At 43.2% G+C, this 15,727-nt stretch overlaps 1 protein-coding gene across 2 annotated transcripts in view; it reads left to right on the top strand.

Moving 5' to 3' along the window:
• LOC135368256 (ATP-binding cassette sub-family A member 2-like) overlaps positions 1 to 15,727 on the top strand; it is a 57,180-nt gene that overhangs the window by 32,184 nt on the left and 9,269 nt on the right. The window contains exons 31-49 of one of the 2 annotated variants that reach the window (XM_064601419.1): positions 468 to 774; positions 2,230 to 2,552; positions 3,903 to 4,104; positions 4,651 to 4,756; positions 4,913 to 5,024; positions 6,639 to 6,699; positions 7,300 to 7,474; positions 8,395 to 8,510; positions 9,406 to 9,553; positions 9,637 to 9,760; positions 10,560 to 10,692; positions 10,771 to 10,891; positions 11,424 to 11,495; positions 11,590 to 11,696; positions 11,786 to 11,927; positions 12,569 to 12,703; positions 12,818 to 12,921; positions 14,437 to 14,638; positions 14,749 to 14,886. In XM_064601419.1, the coding sequence (XP_064457489.1) occupies positions 468 to 774; positions 2,230 to 2,552; positions 3,903 to 4,104; positions 4,651 to 4,756; positions 4,913 to 5,024; positions 6,639 to 6,699; positions 7,300 to 7,474; positions 8,395 to 8,510; positions 9,406 to 9,553; positions 9,637 to 9,760; positions 10,560 to 10,692; positions 10,771 to 10,891; positions 11,424 to 11,495; positions 11,590 to 11,696; positions 11,786 to 11,927; positions 12,569 to 12,703; positions 12,818 to 12,921; positions 14,437 to 14,638; positions 14,749 to 14,886 (2,828 nt within the window). Of the gene's footprint in view, positions 1 to 464; positions 775 to 2,229; positions 2,553 to 3,902; positions 4,105 to 4,650; positions 4,757 to 4,912; positions 5,025 to 6,638; positions 6,700 to 7,299; positions 7,475 to 8,394; positions 8,511 to 9,405; positions 9,554 to 9,636; positions 9,761 to 10,559; positions 10,693 to 10,770; positions 10,892 to 11,423; positions 11,496 to 11,589; positions 11,697 to 11,785; positions 11,928 to 12,568; positions 12,704 to 12,817; positions 12,922 to 14,436; positions 14,639 to 14,748; positions 14,887 to 15,727 lie in introns of both variants that reach the window. The other variant, XM_064601418.1, reaches the window with a different exon arrangement.

The raw sequence follows: 15,727 nt of genomic DNA, 5'->3' as shown, positions 1-15,727 counted from the left end.
TCCCTTCCGCAATAGACCTCTACCCAAGAAATGTCATCATGACATTGGTAGACGGACTGAAACCGAAACAAATCGGAAGGGGAGAGCTGGGTTCCACGAATGGGCACTTGTTCGCTGCCTCCTATTGAAAGGACCGAAGGTCGTGTCCCTTTCAGGGATCATCGTAATCCCCTCAAGACCGTGGCTTTCAGGCGCGACCTTGTTCGCCCTTAGCTTCCAGCATAGTTCAGCTCTACCAAATTGGTGGCGCTGTCGAACACTATCACGTCGTTTCTTTACAAACAGGGAGAGATCTATTGCCTGCCATATTTCATTGGGCTCAACACAACAAAATATTCATTACACCGAAAGAAATCTTGTTCTCAGTAGGTTTCATTATATCGTGGTCCGTCTGCAGTCAGTGGAAACCTGTGCCTGTTGGTGGGCACTCTGCAATGCTACACCCACATCACTTTACGTTACAGCAGACGACGACTACGGCAGCTGGGAAGGAATGGACATTGGCGGTCGAGTTAGCGGAAAGCTTCTCCTGGTGCAGCAACTAAGCGCCATCTTATTGAAGCGATACTGGTGCACTCGACGAAACTGGAAGGGTCTCTTTGCGCAGATTTTGCTGCCTGCATTCTTTGTGGCTGTTGCTATGTCAGTAGCCCTTACTGCCCCCCACGTGGAGGACCCACCTTCCCTTGTGCTTTCTCCATCACGCTACTACAACTATACCCAACCTGGAGGAAATGTTCTTCCGTATGCTTACCGGGACGGAGAGCACACCAGGTACAGTATGTGCACTGGCATCACTAGGGGGTGCGGGGGTGTGAGGGGGTGTGGTCCGGACCGGGCGACGCGACGCAAGGAGGGGTGACGTGCCACACAAGTGCCTCTTTTTCATGAGGAGCTCTCTGCGAGCATGTGACTTTTTTCTGCCTGTGGTATCAAATTATGTCGCATACCATTTAGTACAGAAAGGGACGCATTTTGGTGGTGGTGGTGTGGGGGTGACGCGTACACTAGTGACACCACTGAGTGTGGATTTGCTTCAAGAATTATCTTTGTTCGTGTGATTTCGGAATTATAAGGGGTCCAGCATGCTTTTTCACACATCACTTCAAAGGTGACCATTTTCAGTGCTGCAGAAAACTTTTTAACTGAGTCAAACAGCTGATTTTTCAAACAAGATGTTGCTTTGCGAACGGACCATTTTTAGTGCCCATGCAATGTAGGCGCAATAATGAACGTTAACACCTATTGCCGTTCAGATCCCTGATGCGGTTATTTATGAAGCTTGTTTCACATGATTATGTGCCCTACCCACTACAGTAAATTATAATTGTAATCATAATTGTGTGTTCAGTTTATCCTTTTTTTCTTACAAACAGACAAATAATTGTGATATAATTTTTAAATTATTTTAATGTCCTCAAATGTAGTAATAAGTTGACTTTCATGTGGCTTAGGTTTAACTTGTCTTAATAACTGGTGCTTTCAACACAGTTTGCAAACTCACAAGAACAATTGTGTCTGCTTTTGATATTGTAGTACACATTTTAATGTTGTCTGCGAAAATTGCTAACAACTCTTAACATTTGTTTTGTGAAAAGATGCTAGTTCAAGCTAAAATTTGAGGAACCATGCAGTACAGTTAAAAAATCATGGTCGATCCATTGGTGGATCCGACGGAAATGCGAGAGCATTAAAACTTGAAAACCCTTTCGAAACACCCCTTCACAGCACTACACAAACCTTCAACAACCCTTCACAACGCTAATGCTAGACAGCATCCACAGCCAAATCAGCCTTTCGGGCTTCCTCCGATTCAGCTTCGCGGCGCCACCTCACAGACCTCCTTTGCCGCAGCTCCTCTGCACAGCTTTCATAACATTGCAAACTAATATTGCTGGCACAAACAATGGGAATGAGAATAGGCATTTCATGGGTGAATAAATAAGGGCGTACCCATTGAGCAGAAAATGGCATTTTGACAAATGTCATTAAAACATCATGTGTGACACCACACAAATGACGATAGAACTTGATTCATTGAGCATATATGTTTGTTTGTTTGTTTGTTTTTGCTACAAACTACAAATGTCATTTTTTTTAATGTAAAAAAATGTCAATTAGAAATGTCAGAATGTCATTTTTTGTGCAGCATGGGTATTAGCTGCCCTTCTCCGACACTTTTTTTACTTTTACTCGAAAGTGAACTAGAATTCATCTCGCACTGTGCAGCTGGAGTAAGGAGGCAGATGCCCACCAACTGGCATCGACTCTGCGACTTCCATCTGGGATAGGAGCTACCTGCGTGCTGCGTTGGCCACTCAATGGCACAAGCAGCATACTGGTGCAGTCTTCTTCACTAGCCAATTACTCCGATCGCTCTCTAGACTGGGACATGCTGGGCGCTTTTGAGCCACAGTGCCGCAGTGTCTTTGTCCCGGGGCTCCCACTCGACAACTTTGTCCCACCGCTGCCCACCGTGGAGACAACTCATGCAACCAGTGGGTCAGACACACTGACAGCTCCTGGAGCCACTCCGATTCCCCGCTCAACACGTGAGTTTTGTCTGCCAGTATGAACTTGGTTTCAGCATTTGTATTTGCTTTGAATGTTAGCTCCGAGTTGGAGCACTGCACCGGCCACATTCTTAGGCCCAGGCCCGGCTTCTACGGCCCGCACCCGGCCCGGGCCCGACGTCTTCTATAGATTTCCAGCCCGTACCCGACTGTTTCCATGCTCAGGCCCGGTCCGAGCCCGCCTCTGCTCTCTGTTCTCGAGGCCCGGAGGCATATTTAGATTTACTAAAGAGTACAGCGCAGCGAGGAAAAGGACGCAGCTAATTGGTGGAGAGTGAGGAGGTACACTCGAACTGAGCGGCTGTGTTTCACTGCCGGCAAGCCGCTCTGTGCCTGGTGCTTGGGAAGGCAGCACGTGGGCGATATGTATGTACCTTGTCGTTCAAGAGAGACTCATCTCCGCTCTATTGCGCATGCACGGGTGTTAGTTCCCCTTTCTCGAACACTAACGCGAACGAAATACGTCAGAACACCTAACCTAACTGACCCTCGTGCTGGACTGTCACGGGAACGCAATGTTCCAACACCGAACCTAGCTGACCCTCGTGCCGGACTATCAGCGCGCCCGCCACACCAGTCGTCCCCAAATGTGTGCGAGTGCACGTGTGAAATCCAGACCCATTACACGAAATAAGCACGACCACATATAAAAAATGTGATAGGTCTCAGATGAGAATACCACGATATCCCATACCCAATGGAAAAAAATGTGGCATGAAAATTCAACTGTCCAGTCTCGTGAAATATCTTCGTGTACATGCATGACCATGGCCGGCGTTGTCAAGCCCGTACCCGGCCAGGCCCGATGGCTGAAACCCGAGTCCGGCCCGGACCTGCATAAAAAAACGTAGGGCTCGGCCCGTGCAGTGCTCTAATGTACACTGATTCTCATATGGTCCTCTTCCATATTGGACATTGGTGCACACTTTGTTTTGTGACAAAAGACTTACTGTGGCAAATGCAGGAAGATTATCATTTAATGAAGCGTACACTAAAAAGCACGGCCTGAGAGGAACATTGGTTCTGCCTAATTATTAGCAAACATAAGATTCACAGAACAGAGCTGCCGAATGTTCCTTAGGCCCTCCCAAAGATAAAAGTCAGGGCGTCGTAAACACACAAAAAAAAGATTATCTCAGTTGAGTTTTTGTCATGGACATTTTTTTGTTCATACATTTTTGTTCAGATGTTATTTTATTTAGTGTTTCTTACTTCCTGGTCGATACAACTTCAAATTGAGTAACTTTTTGAGTGTTCTTTTTAAATGCCTGGTGTACTTTCCTCACTTGCAAGTGCAAACTGAAGAATATTTCTTTTGCCATTCGACAGAACGTCCAGGAGTCGAACATCACGAGCGCTTTTACCCATACTGCGAGTGTTCGTCGGACAAGACCGGCTATGTCTGCGAATCGACGGGATTTCATGACCCCCCGATGTTCCGAGCTCTCACTGGGGATATTTTGTTAGACATCAGCAGCCAGAATGAGCACGAGTACTTTCTCTACACTACAGACATGTTTCGACTGAGACGGCAAGTCTACCACTTTTTGTGGATCATGTGATACCTAAGGCCCCGGGCTTTCCGAGATTTCACGAAATTTCGCAGAATCCTTCGTTTGGCATGGAATTTTGCGGCGTTTTTGGCACAGAATTTTACGGATATCATGAGGGTGCTTGCTCCAAACTTAGTGTCATTTGCAATCAAGTATTTGTCAATTCGTACAAGTTCTGTAGATGCTGAAAGATCTCTCAGCAGGTATAAAATGATAGTAGACAAGAGATGGCATTCGCTGTCAGAGGAGAACTCAAGATATCATGTAATGCTGAGCCACAATGGTGCTTTGAATATGTAAGTTTATAAAATATTTTTTGCTCACACATTTTCCAAGAAAATAAAGTGTTTTCCATTTCAAGCAGCCGTTTACTCCTTGCCGTGGAAAACTGCGAAATTTACAAGTCGGTGCCGCGGAATTTTGAATTTGTGGCAGGAGAAAACCAGGGGTCTTAGTGATGCCACGTGAAAGTGCTCAAGTTCGGTTCATTTCGCGAGTTTCGTTTCATCTATCCTCCTTTTTAGATATGGAGCTTTCTCTTTTGGACTCATCAGAGACTATGTGCCCAAGAACTTTGGTAAAGATGCCCCAGCCCTTTTCAGAAAGATTGCAGTACGTAGCGTGGCCAAGGTAGGCATATTTGTGCTGTTCCTACAGTTTACTGAGAAATGCTTAACAATTAATTAATACCAGTATACCAAGTGCTTAAGATGTCTGTGCGTATGTGAGCATAACAGCGCCCTGATCATTAATGCACACATTAAAGTTAATGTCGTTCACTTGCAGGTGTGGTACAATAACAAAGGCTACCATGCAATGCCGACATACATAAACAGCATGAACAATGCTGTTCTCAGGGCAAACCTCCCTCCTGAAAAAGGGCATCCTTCTACCTATGGTGCGTGATACTTAAGTAAAAAGTTAAAAAGTTTTCTCTCTTCTTCTCTCTCTGTTTGTGTTCACCTTACATTATTACTAGGGGTGTGCGAATCCGATCGTTTGAAGTCGAATCGAATATCGAATATGGGGAAAAAATGCAGAGTACCGAATCGAATATCGAATATTCATGCAAATTTTGCACTATGTGCCTTTTCCACTAAAAATTAGTAATTTGTAGCCCATCGCTTGACCCGGCCCTTGTTACACCCGTTTGTAGCCCATCGCTTGGCCCGGCAATTACACAAATGCTTGGTGTAATTTCTTTTTTTTTTCATTAACTGTCACAAGAGGGACAAGCAGTTGTGTTCTACTCTTTAATTTTGTCTGATATTGTCTCCCGCTTTTCAGGAGAGTCTGTACTTACTGGGGTAATATCTTGATTTCAAATTAAATTTGATGTTAGGCATTAAATTTCATGTTCAAAACTCATTCGCTTTTTGCTGCTCTCCCAACCACAAGGAAATAAATTGAAATTGAATTGAATTGAATTGAATGTTTGGCTTGTTATACAGACAGGGCTATAATTGTTTCTGAAGATCCACATGTCACTTGTGAAACAAACAATTTGGCATCCTGCCTCAGCTTTGCAATGAACATCCTTTAGCTGCTTTGCTGGAGTGTGTAGCCTGGGGAAGTTGTGTTGCTGAAATTTTGAACGCAAGGGACATCTTTAAGATGCCCTTTTCGTTCCTGGGCTGCAGGCATTACTGAATAGACAACTTTTTAAAGGCAGACTTCAAATCAAAATCCCCCACCGGCATTGGGGGAGTGCACATGATAGGGATGCTGCCCCTTCCTCTGGCAAAGTATATGCAGTTAACTTCAGCTAACGTTATCTTAAGCTAAACAACAATGGTTCGCTTGTGTTGGTCCTGCAGCTCTGGCAATTTCGTAAAGCAGGCTTCACCTCATGCACAGAAGCATCAGGTGAAGCCCACTTTCGGGGTGGTGTTCATATTCGGGGCACACTCAAGAACAATGGCACTGAAGCTTTCTAAGTTTAACATGTATTTAATATGCACAGGCTCTCGCGTGGTGGACCACGCGTTGTCAGGTACCTGATGGTACGTACTGACATGGTAGATTCTGTACAGCTCCTGTCAACCTTAATGATAACCCTGGAAAAAGTTCGGTTTCGTTTCGGAGCGTGATAACAGCCACCCTGCGGGCACTGGGGGAATGTTAATTGAACAAGATCTTTGCATTAAACTAACACAATAATTTTGTTCAATTAAGATTCCCTCATGGCCCTCATGGGTTGCTGTAATCGCGCTCGGGAACGAGACCATATCTTTATCAGTATTAATATTAAGGTTGACGTGAGCTGTGCATGATGAAGCGTGGTCCACCACACGAAAGCTTGTACATGTTAAGTTAAAGTTAGAAAGCTTCAGTGTCATTGTTTTGAGTGTTCTACAGCCATCTTGGACACAATTGACTCACCCTCCAGCTGCTCTGCTATATTGGGGTGTCTGTAGTGACTGATATTCCATTCGAATTCGAAAACTCGAATCTTCGCACAGCCCTAATTTATTACCCTTGCATTATTTGTGCATTTTCTTGAATCATGCAGGTATCACGGTTATTAACCACCCCATGACAGATACATCGTTTCTCTTGTCCAAGGACCAAATGTAAGAGACAATCATTAATTGTTTGTACCTGAATTTTTATTTTTTTTTATTTGTCACTGCTCAAAATGGAATTTTTACTGTGGCCAACCTGAGCGGGTCACGTGCTGTTCTCATGCACACTCTTTAAAAATAGCCTGCACCCCACTTTCTTGTTGTTGTCGACCATCAAACGTATGCTATGAACTGTGCTCCGTGTATATCTTTTCAAGTGTAAATGCGATTGTTATACAGTATTCGTATTTGTGTTTTGCATAACTATTTGTTGTTGCTGTTTTATGAAAGAAGGCAGTGATGTAACGGGAAAGGATGCCCTATAACAGCTCTCGAATTGGGGCCACCTATTTGGCATGCTGAGAGTATATATTAGCTTAACATTCCTGTGATAATCAACATAGTAAACACTATTTTGCAAAGGTATAAGATCAATGAAATTGTGAGCAAAATTGCACTGTAGGTTATCCTCCCATAGACACTCCCATGGACTATTAATTCTGTAACAGTTCTGTGCACTTCTCTGCACCATTCAGTCTTTTGAGTGCAGGCTGTTATAATCAGTGAAGATAAAAATTCCCACCTGTGTCTGATTATCTGTTCACATAGCTTACAAGGGACCGATGTGCTGATCGCCATCTTCATCATTGTTGCAATGTCATTTGTACCAGCCAGCTTTGTGCTGTTTCTTGTGTATGAGCGCTTTACCAAAGCCAAGCATCTCCAATTCGTCTCTGGAGTCAATCCTGTGGTCTATTGGCTAGCCAACTACTTCTGGGATATGGTATGAATTCTGTATTGTTTCTTTTTGCATTAATATGTGAAAACACCCTTGTGCTTTTGGGTCGTATAATTTTTCCAAATAAGGAAGTAAAAATGAGGTTTCATGTTATACCACCCAGTCGAAAATCACAAGCTTGAACCATTTGGAAACTCAAGTGGTTCCATCTAAGCTGGCTTATGGAACAAGTCCCAGCAAGACCAGCATTGATGGATCCAGCTGGTACCAGTCTTAATGGATCCATCTGGAACCCTTTCAGCTGGGTATTATTCAGCTTAAACCAATTGTATATGGACTCCAATTCTGCAGGAACACTTTCAACTAGATATCCAGCTTAAACCAATTGTACATGGGCTCCAGTTCTGCTGGAACCCTTTAAACTGGATATTATCCAGCTTAAACCAATTGTACATGAACTCCAGTTCTGCTGGAACCATCACAGCTGGTCAGATTTCCTGCTTAGACCACCTCAGCTGGCCTCCTGTAGTAAGCTGGAACCAGTTCAAACCCACAAGAACCATTCAGAACCAGCATGATCCCTAATTTGTTCCAGCTTGTGGTTTTGGACTGGGCACTGCCATACAGGCATTCCAGTGGTCCTTGAAATGGATGATGATCTAACTGAATGGCAGTTGGCCACTGCTACAAGGGCATTTTAAATTACCATTGACTTGGATTGTGCTTGACTTGATGGAGGTCCGTGAAATGCACTCGGAGCTGTCAGTGGTCCTCGTGTCAGCTGACAGCCTCGTGACCAGCGAACAATGAAGCACTAAACAAACTTGCACAATAAACCTGCTATCAGTGCTATGAAAAGTGCGCTGAAAAATGAGTTTTTACAGTGCCCCAAAACACAAGGCTATAAACACGGGTCATGTCTCTCACTCTCACCAACATGTCTGTTTTCTTTATATTTTTTTCAGTGTAGCTACGTAGTACCAGCCACCTGTTGTGTTCTAATTCTGCTCATCTTTGATATACCAGCATATACATCTGCAAAAAACTTTCCTGCAGTCCTCTCCCTCTTTCTTATGTATGGGTGAGTTAAATTTTTTTTATGTACAATTACAGTCGAGCCCCTTTATAACGATATTGACGGGAACACGAAATCCGGTCATTATGTATGAACTTGCTGTGAAATCGCTAGTCAGGATCGCATCAACGAAGTTCTAGAACAGCACAAGTCGGACGCCCCTGAACATTTCATGCACGCATCTTGAGAGTTAAAAAGCATTTTATCGAGCTCTAAATCGACACCCCTGGGTGTCGGAAGCTTTTCCAAGGACGACATCACTGCCGATACTACGTGACACTCTGCGTCCTTTGAGACGGACGACTTCGCCCACTGCTCATCATCCAGTGCTGTAGTCATCATCGTTCTCACCATCGGAACTGCATTCTCCACTAGAACTAACCATGTCAACGTGTAATTTGTTGACGCGTGCCTGGGTGGCAACACGCAACTGTAAGCCAGTTAAAAAATCGGGTAAACAAACGTGTGCTCTAAATTCATGCGAATTCGGGTGAAAAAACTTCCAGTATGCTCAATTCAGGGAGAAGTTCGGCTGAGTTATTGAAACTAACTGTACTGGTTTGGTACAAACAGTGATATAACTGCATTTGCTGCCAAAAAAGTTAGTGTGCATTCCTACAGACGTCTCAGTGAGGGTAATTTGCTGGGTGAAAATCGGGTTTCACCCTAGAGAGGCAACCTTCAATTCAGGGTGCAAATTTGGGGAAGAATCGGGTTAAACCCTAAAACTTCATGCTCTAATCATATTGCACAGAAACTACCCCACTAATTCGTGTCTCTGATGAACAAAGAGTAAAACAGTGCTAGAGCTCCAGAATCAACAGAGACGGATGCGATAGTTCCTTTAAGGATGTGCATTGTCAGTGTATTATGCGTGCTCATTCGTGTCATTTTCTTGTAGGTGGTCAGTTACACCAGTGATGTACCCAGTGTCATTCCTGTTTAAGGAGCCTAGCACTGCCTATATATTTCTCATCGTCATAAATCTTTTTGTGGGCATCACGTGCATCGTCACTAGCTTTCTTCTCGAAGTGTTCTCCTACGATGCCGTACGTACCCGTTCTTGTTTCTCACGTCATCAGGCTTATTTCCGATATCTTTCAATGTGTACTCATTGTAAATCCTCCAACAGTACTTGGGGGAATTGCATCACGTTTTGAAAACGGTGTTCCTGATGTTCCCTAATTACTGCCTCGGGAGAGGTCTAATGGACATTGCCTTCAACGAATACCAGAACTTCTTTCTTTTCAAAACAGGTAACAAAATTTTATCCTTTAACGTTGATCGACTGAATGTAAAAAAAATGTCTCGGAAATGGAAGGTGTCTACTATCTGTAAGACATCCTGCGTGGGGTAACAGCTTCATTACTGACATTTGACCTGTATCTGCAGTCCAATGATACTTAGCTGTCTCACAACCCTGGTAATTTTTTATTATAATTCAGGATAAGCACACTTTATTTTTGTATTCACAAGCCATTACATCAATATCTGTGAGCGGTGTGTTATGCCTATGGTCTGAAGTTTTTGGGAAATATTTTTTGCCGAATTCGGGGGATAAAAATCAAGTGGAAAACAGCAGCATCAAATTGGGTGAATTTCTGGAATTATATGATACAGGTAAAAATTGGTTTTATCATGCTTGTTATACATATCACAAATGTGAAAAGAAAACAGCTTCCACACTAAGTACTAATAACACTCTCTGCAATGAAATGAGGACGACCTTAAAAGGTCTGTGACAATTCAAACCTGTATTGAATGGAACGATAATTCAAATCTGCATGGTAATGCAAACCTGCACATTTATTAAAGTACTAATTCACTTAATGTGACGCTGTTACAAGGCTTCACATGAGAAAAGTGTGTCGGAGCTCTGTTACGTTCGGTGATTCATTTGCAGTTCAGCTTACTTTGGCTCCCGACTCCTTTCTTTTGAGAACTATCTAACTTGCTACTAATGCGCTGGGCATTGTTTCGGCCACGGGGCTGTGAAGCCATCTCGAACAGGCATGGTAAATGGCATTGTAAATGGTAACCTTTTTACCCACGCAGGCCGTTACGATCGTATGCGTTCACCGTTTGCCTGGGACTTGGTGACCAGGAATCTGGTGGCCATGGCCTTTTCGGGTACCCTTTTTCTCGTTCTCACATTATTGCTGGAATTCAACTTTTTTCTCAAACCCAAGTAAGTTAACCCCATAACACACCCGGACGTCATCCATTGCTCCCAGTGCTGGTAGTTATTTAACGTTGTCTTACTTAGGAGGGTAATTGTTCCTGAAGCCCTGAATGTTGAAGAAGACGAAGATGTCCAGCGCGAGAAAAGGCGGGTACTGAGTGGTCGTGCCCACACCGACATGCTCTACCTGAAAAACCTTACAAAGGTCAGAATTTGATCATGATTGAATGACTGACATAAATTGAAAATAACTGAGGAAATGATAATTGAATATCTGATAACCATTGAAAATAAACAATTTGAGCAACATAAACTGAGCGACCGCTTTAAAGAAGCATAGAAGGCACTTGGAACATATACAGGACGTCAGGGCCGATTAATTAATTTGGTAAAATTAGTTATCTAACTTTTTCATTGTTCGTCTTAGGACCGAGACTTGATTTGGAAAGATATAGACTGTGTCGAGAAATACCCATGGCCAACGTTTCCTACCGCGTACACCTTGCATGGAGGTTTCCTTCCTGGCCCTGAGAAACCTGAAATTAGGCGAGCCCACCTACAGGCGCGCCTCGATTTCGGAGCTCTCAAGCGTACTGATATTCTTATCTGCTGAGAGGTGACCTTTATGTGAGCTCTGACATGAAGTATCTTCTCGGCTGATAACAGATGTAGTTCTTTTACCTTGGAAGAAGAACTTTGATATAATTTGATGTTGTATGGTTGATATAATGTTTCAGATTTATCACACAAGGAAACTTGGGAAGCACTTAGCTGTAGACAGGTTGTGTCTCGGAGTTCCTAAAGGGGAGGTGAGATGCAGACGACACTCTTGCCTATATCGAGAAGGAAGTCCTTCGCAGTATTTCGGGACGTGTACCTATTGTACGTTTTTGTTATTTCCAGTGCTTTGGTCTACTAGGTGTAAATGGAGCTGGGAAGTCCACCACCTTCAAGATGCTTACAGGTGACACAGGAATCACATCTGGGGATGCCTATCTGAATGGACACAGGTTGTTCACCATTTTCACACACCCACACTTGTTCTAACATTGAAGGCCGTTCTTACATCGATTGCTTTGTTGGATACTTTATCCGACAGTGTGTGCCGAGACTTTGCCAGGGTGCAGCAATATGTCGGCTATTGTCCACAGTTTGATGCACTTTATGAGGAGCTGACAGCACGAGAGCACCTCCAGTTGTATGCGAGGTTCAGGGGAATCCCTGTCAAGGAAGAGAGCAAGGTTAGTTTGTGGCAGTACTTTCAGCAGCCTATGATTTCAGTTAATGACGTTGTCCTCACATGCCTCACTGGTCATTCTCTAGTTTCTTCAATTCAAATTTTGACATCTTTGAATTTCATGTCCACACTAGAAAGGAATAGAGACACACTTTAAGCTACACATTAAGACTATACATCTGTCATCACAGATAGAGAGTTGCCTACCTTTAAGTGTAAGACTCCTCCTATTATTCACCAAATTTGTGCTATTTGAGACAAGATAGCTGATAGATTTGATTTGCCCTTTGTGTACGCAATACTTTGAAGATGTTTTTGCAGATGAAGGTATCTTAAATCAGCATTGGCTAGAAGTATTATCCCTGAATGCAATTATGCGTGGCACTGCCTTGCACTTCAGGGTATGCCGCAACACACTAGTGGATGCTTGTCATGTCACATGGCTCTGTGCATTATGCTTAGGGCTTTGTGTGTTTGGGTGCTTGCCCAGTTGCAGCCTTCAAGTCGTCATGCTCCTTGCACCAGTACTCTGGTGGAACCGGGCAGAATCAGTTTTAACCCGAAAAAGTCAATCCCTAGCTGTAATTAGCTTGCTTTCTCACCAAAAAATCACCTCCTAAGTTGAACTACTGATACTTCATGCAGGTGATAGAATGGACACTCCATAAGTTAGGGCTAACCCAGTATGCTGATCGTGTTGTGGCCACCTACAGCGGTGGTAACAAGCGCAAGCTCTCAACTGCCATTGCTCTCCTCGGTGGCCCTGCCGTTATCTACCTGGTGAGACCCTTTACAGCATTCTATTTTCGTGTGCTTGTCCGTCTCATGCAGTGCTATTTGGTGTGTCATGACCCGAAAACTCATTTCTATGTTATACATTCTGGAATGTTGCAGGATGAGCCCACCACGGGCATGGACCCGTACACGCGTCGTTTCCTTTGGGACTTGATCCATGACCTGGTTCAAGGTGGTCGTTCTGTCATCTTGACCTCTCACAGGTGATCCACATTTATTTTTGCAACACCTGGAGTTCGGAATCGCAAGGCGTTTTTACAATCCCGGGATTTCAGGATTTCTGTCCCCACATATGGTACCACCAGCCATTCAGTGTCAGGAAAGCTAAAATTTATTTTCCAGAAATCCAAGTATTTTGGCTCATAAAACTATGCAGAGATCCGTGAATTTTTGGATCATGCATTCCTGTGGCAGGACAGGCAGGATGCAATCTAGTCACCTGACATTTTCCTTATCCAGGTGATAGCATTCAATAAGCAATTGCTTGGTTAAAACATACTGGCTAGAAAAAATGAAATGTTCATTCAAGCACATAACATGTAATGAGTTAATGTAAAGATAGCTTAAGGTGCCACTCACTTTCAGAAAAAATGATCATCTTGAAATATATGTTTTAGATGTACTAGCTTGCTTGACACTAGAGGTTACCACATCTGTGCATAACGATTACTATAGTGTATACAAGAAAGCAATAAGATAACACAACATGTGACAACTGTGATTACCTCTAAGTAAGAGGACTACAAAATGTTCTGATGATGATGACAGTTATTTATCTCAGTTAGTCTGGTCAGTCAGACTTAGTCCCTTGTGAAAGACCTCACTTCAGTTGCCATCTAGTTATAGATTTCCTTCGGAACTACCTGGTGCATGTAAATTGAACAAATGTGCCATTTTTAGAGAGCACATCAGTTTTTGTCTCGTTAGTTATCTGATTGACAACATTTGTGAGTCAAATCATCCGTTTTTATTGTACCAAAACCTTGTGCCAGTCGCCAAATGCAACTCAATAAAAACATAAAAAGGTGGAGGAAGAAGACAGTGCTACAAAAAAATTAAAAAGAAGGAAATAAAGAAAAAAGAAAGAAAGAAAACAAGACTGAAGCCTAGACTAAATCTAAGGGACAAATGGAAGTCCTGTGGCACAACTGCACGCTTGGTAAGCTTGTTAAGGGTACAGTGCAATCTGATGTGGTGGGCACTTATGGGAAGCTATAAATATAAAATAAACCTGTTATAGTGGTGAACTATGCTGCTGTTCCCTTGGTCCAGATCACCTACATAGGCTGCATCTAAAGCCACGTGGAACATGAGGGAACTCCACATCACTTCAGTTGAAGGCTTTGAACGTGTTTCACATGGAACTGGTTACTTGCACAGCGCATGATTGTCAAAAATAGATAGGACACATGCAGTAGCATTGTACATCATCAACAGTGACATGTGAACAGAAACTTCCCACAAAGTATGTAAACATATTAGACGAACAACAAAATTGAGACACCAGGAGTTAGATAATTGTATTGCTCGAGGCCATACAACAGAAAAGTAACAAGTATTATGATTTCAATGGGTTTTGTATGCAAAGCCTTTAGGTGCGCACCACATGCCCTCTACTTTTTTTTTTTTTGTATGTTTCTTTTACCACATTAGAAACAACATAAACAACATAGAAACATACCACAAGAAACAGCATAATGGTTGCTTCTTCTTTAAAGCATGGAAGAGTGCGAAGCCCTTTGTACCCGTCTGGCCATCATGGTGAATGGGCACTTCAAGTGCCTAGGAAGTATCCAGCACCTCAAGAATAGGTTTGGTGAAGGCTACTGCGTCACAGCGCGCCTTCGTGACGGTGCCCCCACTGCCCGAGACACTGTTGCTGCTTGGTTTGACCGTGCCTTTCCAAATGCCACACTTAAGGTGCGTTGCCGCTTTCAGCGTTTGACTGGCTTGAAACAAGATGCCTTTGCTGTTGAAAGGTAACAGAGCAAGTTATGTGTTGGTAACAGAATTGCACACAAACATTTCAGGAGAAACACTTCAATATGCTCCAGTACGAATTAAAGTCCAAAAGCCTGTCATTAGCCTATGTCTTCTGCCAGATGGAACAAGCCCTAAAAGAGCTCCCTATTGAAGAGTATTCTGTGTGCCAAAACACCTTAGACAACGTAAGTAGATATTAGTACAGTGCTAGAAGGTTATTAATGTTAAGTCATTTTGGCATGGAAAACCGTTTATTTGCCAATGGACAGCAGAGAGGGCTGTAATGCGTCCTGCTACTGTCTTTGGTCTCGAATGAGTTCAGGTACCAGTCTAATACCAGGGTTGTTACCATCTGATGTTGTCATCTTCTGCTGGTGATGACTGGTACTGTTATAAGGGGGACAGTATTGTTTTGTTACACCAGCAGAATTTTAGTAGAATGAATGTTGTTTTGAAGAACAGATGACGGGGGGGGGAGGCTAGAAAGACAAGTCATAAGCATGTGTAGTAGGGATGGAATGACATCGATATTCCTATTGATATTTTATGCCCACAATGTTATTGATACTTCTAAAACATCGATAATTATCGATATTGACGTTGATAGTAATATCCATGTTACATCCATATAGATATCGATATACATGCTGCTAGAAATATGAGTAATTTGGCGGCTTCTGCACATGGACAGGATATGAATAAAGGAGGGGGCTAATGAGTTTATTAATCAAACTTGATGGCTTTTCATCACCCCTCTTGATTTGGTTTTGAAACACGATGCCGATAGTTCTGTAAAGATGTGAGGCACTTTGTTAGTTTCTGAAAGTTCGTGGATCACCCCGGGCTCCATTCGGTGCCAAACAACGTATTGGAATGTGCAGAACGAGTTCACCGAGCGCACAACGTACACGGCAGTTGAAACTGAGGATTTTGTGTTGCTGGCATGGCTCTGTGTTCGCAAGCATCCACTCCTCGAGGAACGAAGAAGGAGGCAGTCAAGCTGGTGCAGATCCAAAGAGGGCGACA

Source organism: Ornithodoros turicata, chromosome 9 (assembly GCF_037126465.1).
Source record: "Ornithodoros turicata isolate Travis chromosome 9, ASM3712646v1, whole genome shotgun sequence".
In the NCBI taxonomy this organism is placed as follows: Eukaryota; Metazoa; Arthropoda; class Arachnida; order Ixodida; family Argasidae; genus Ornithodoros; species Ornithodoros turicata.
This window is presented reverse-complemented; position numbering and strand designations above follow the sequence as displayed.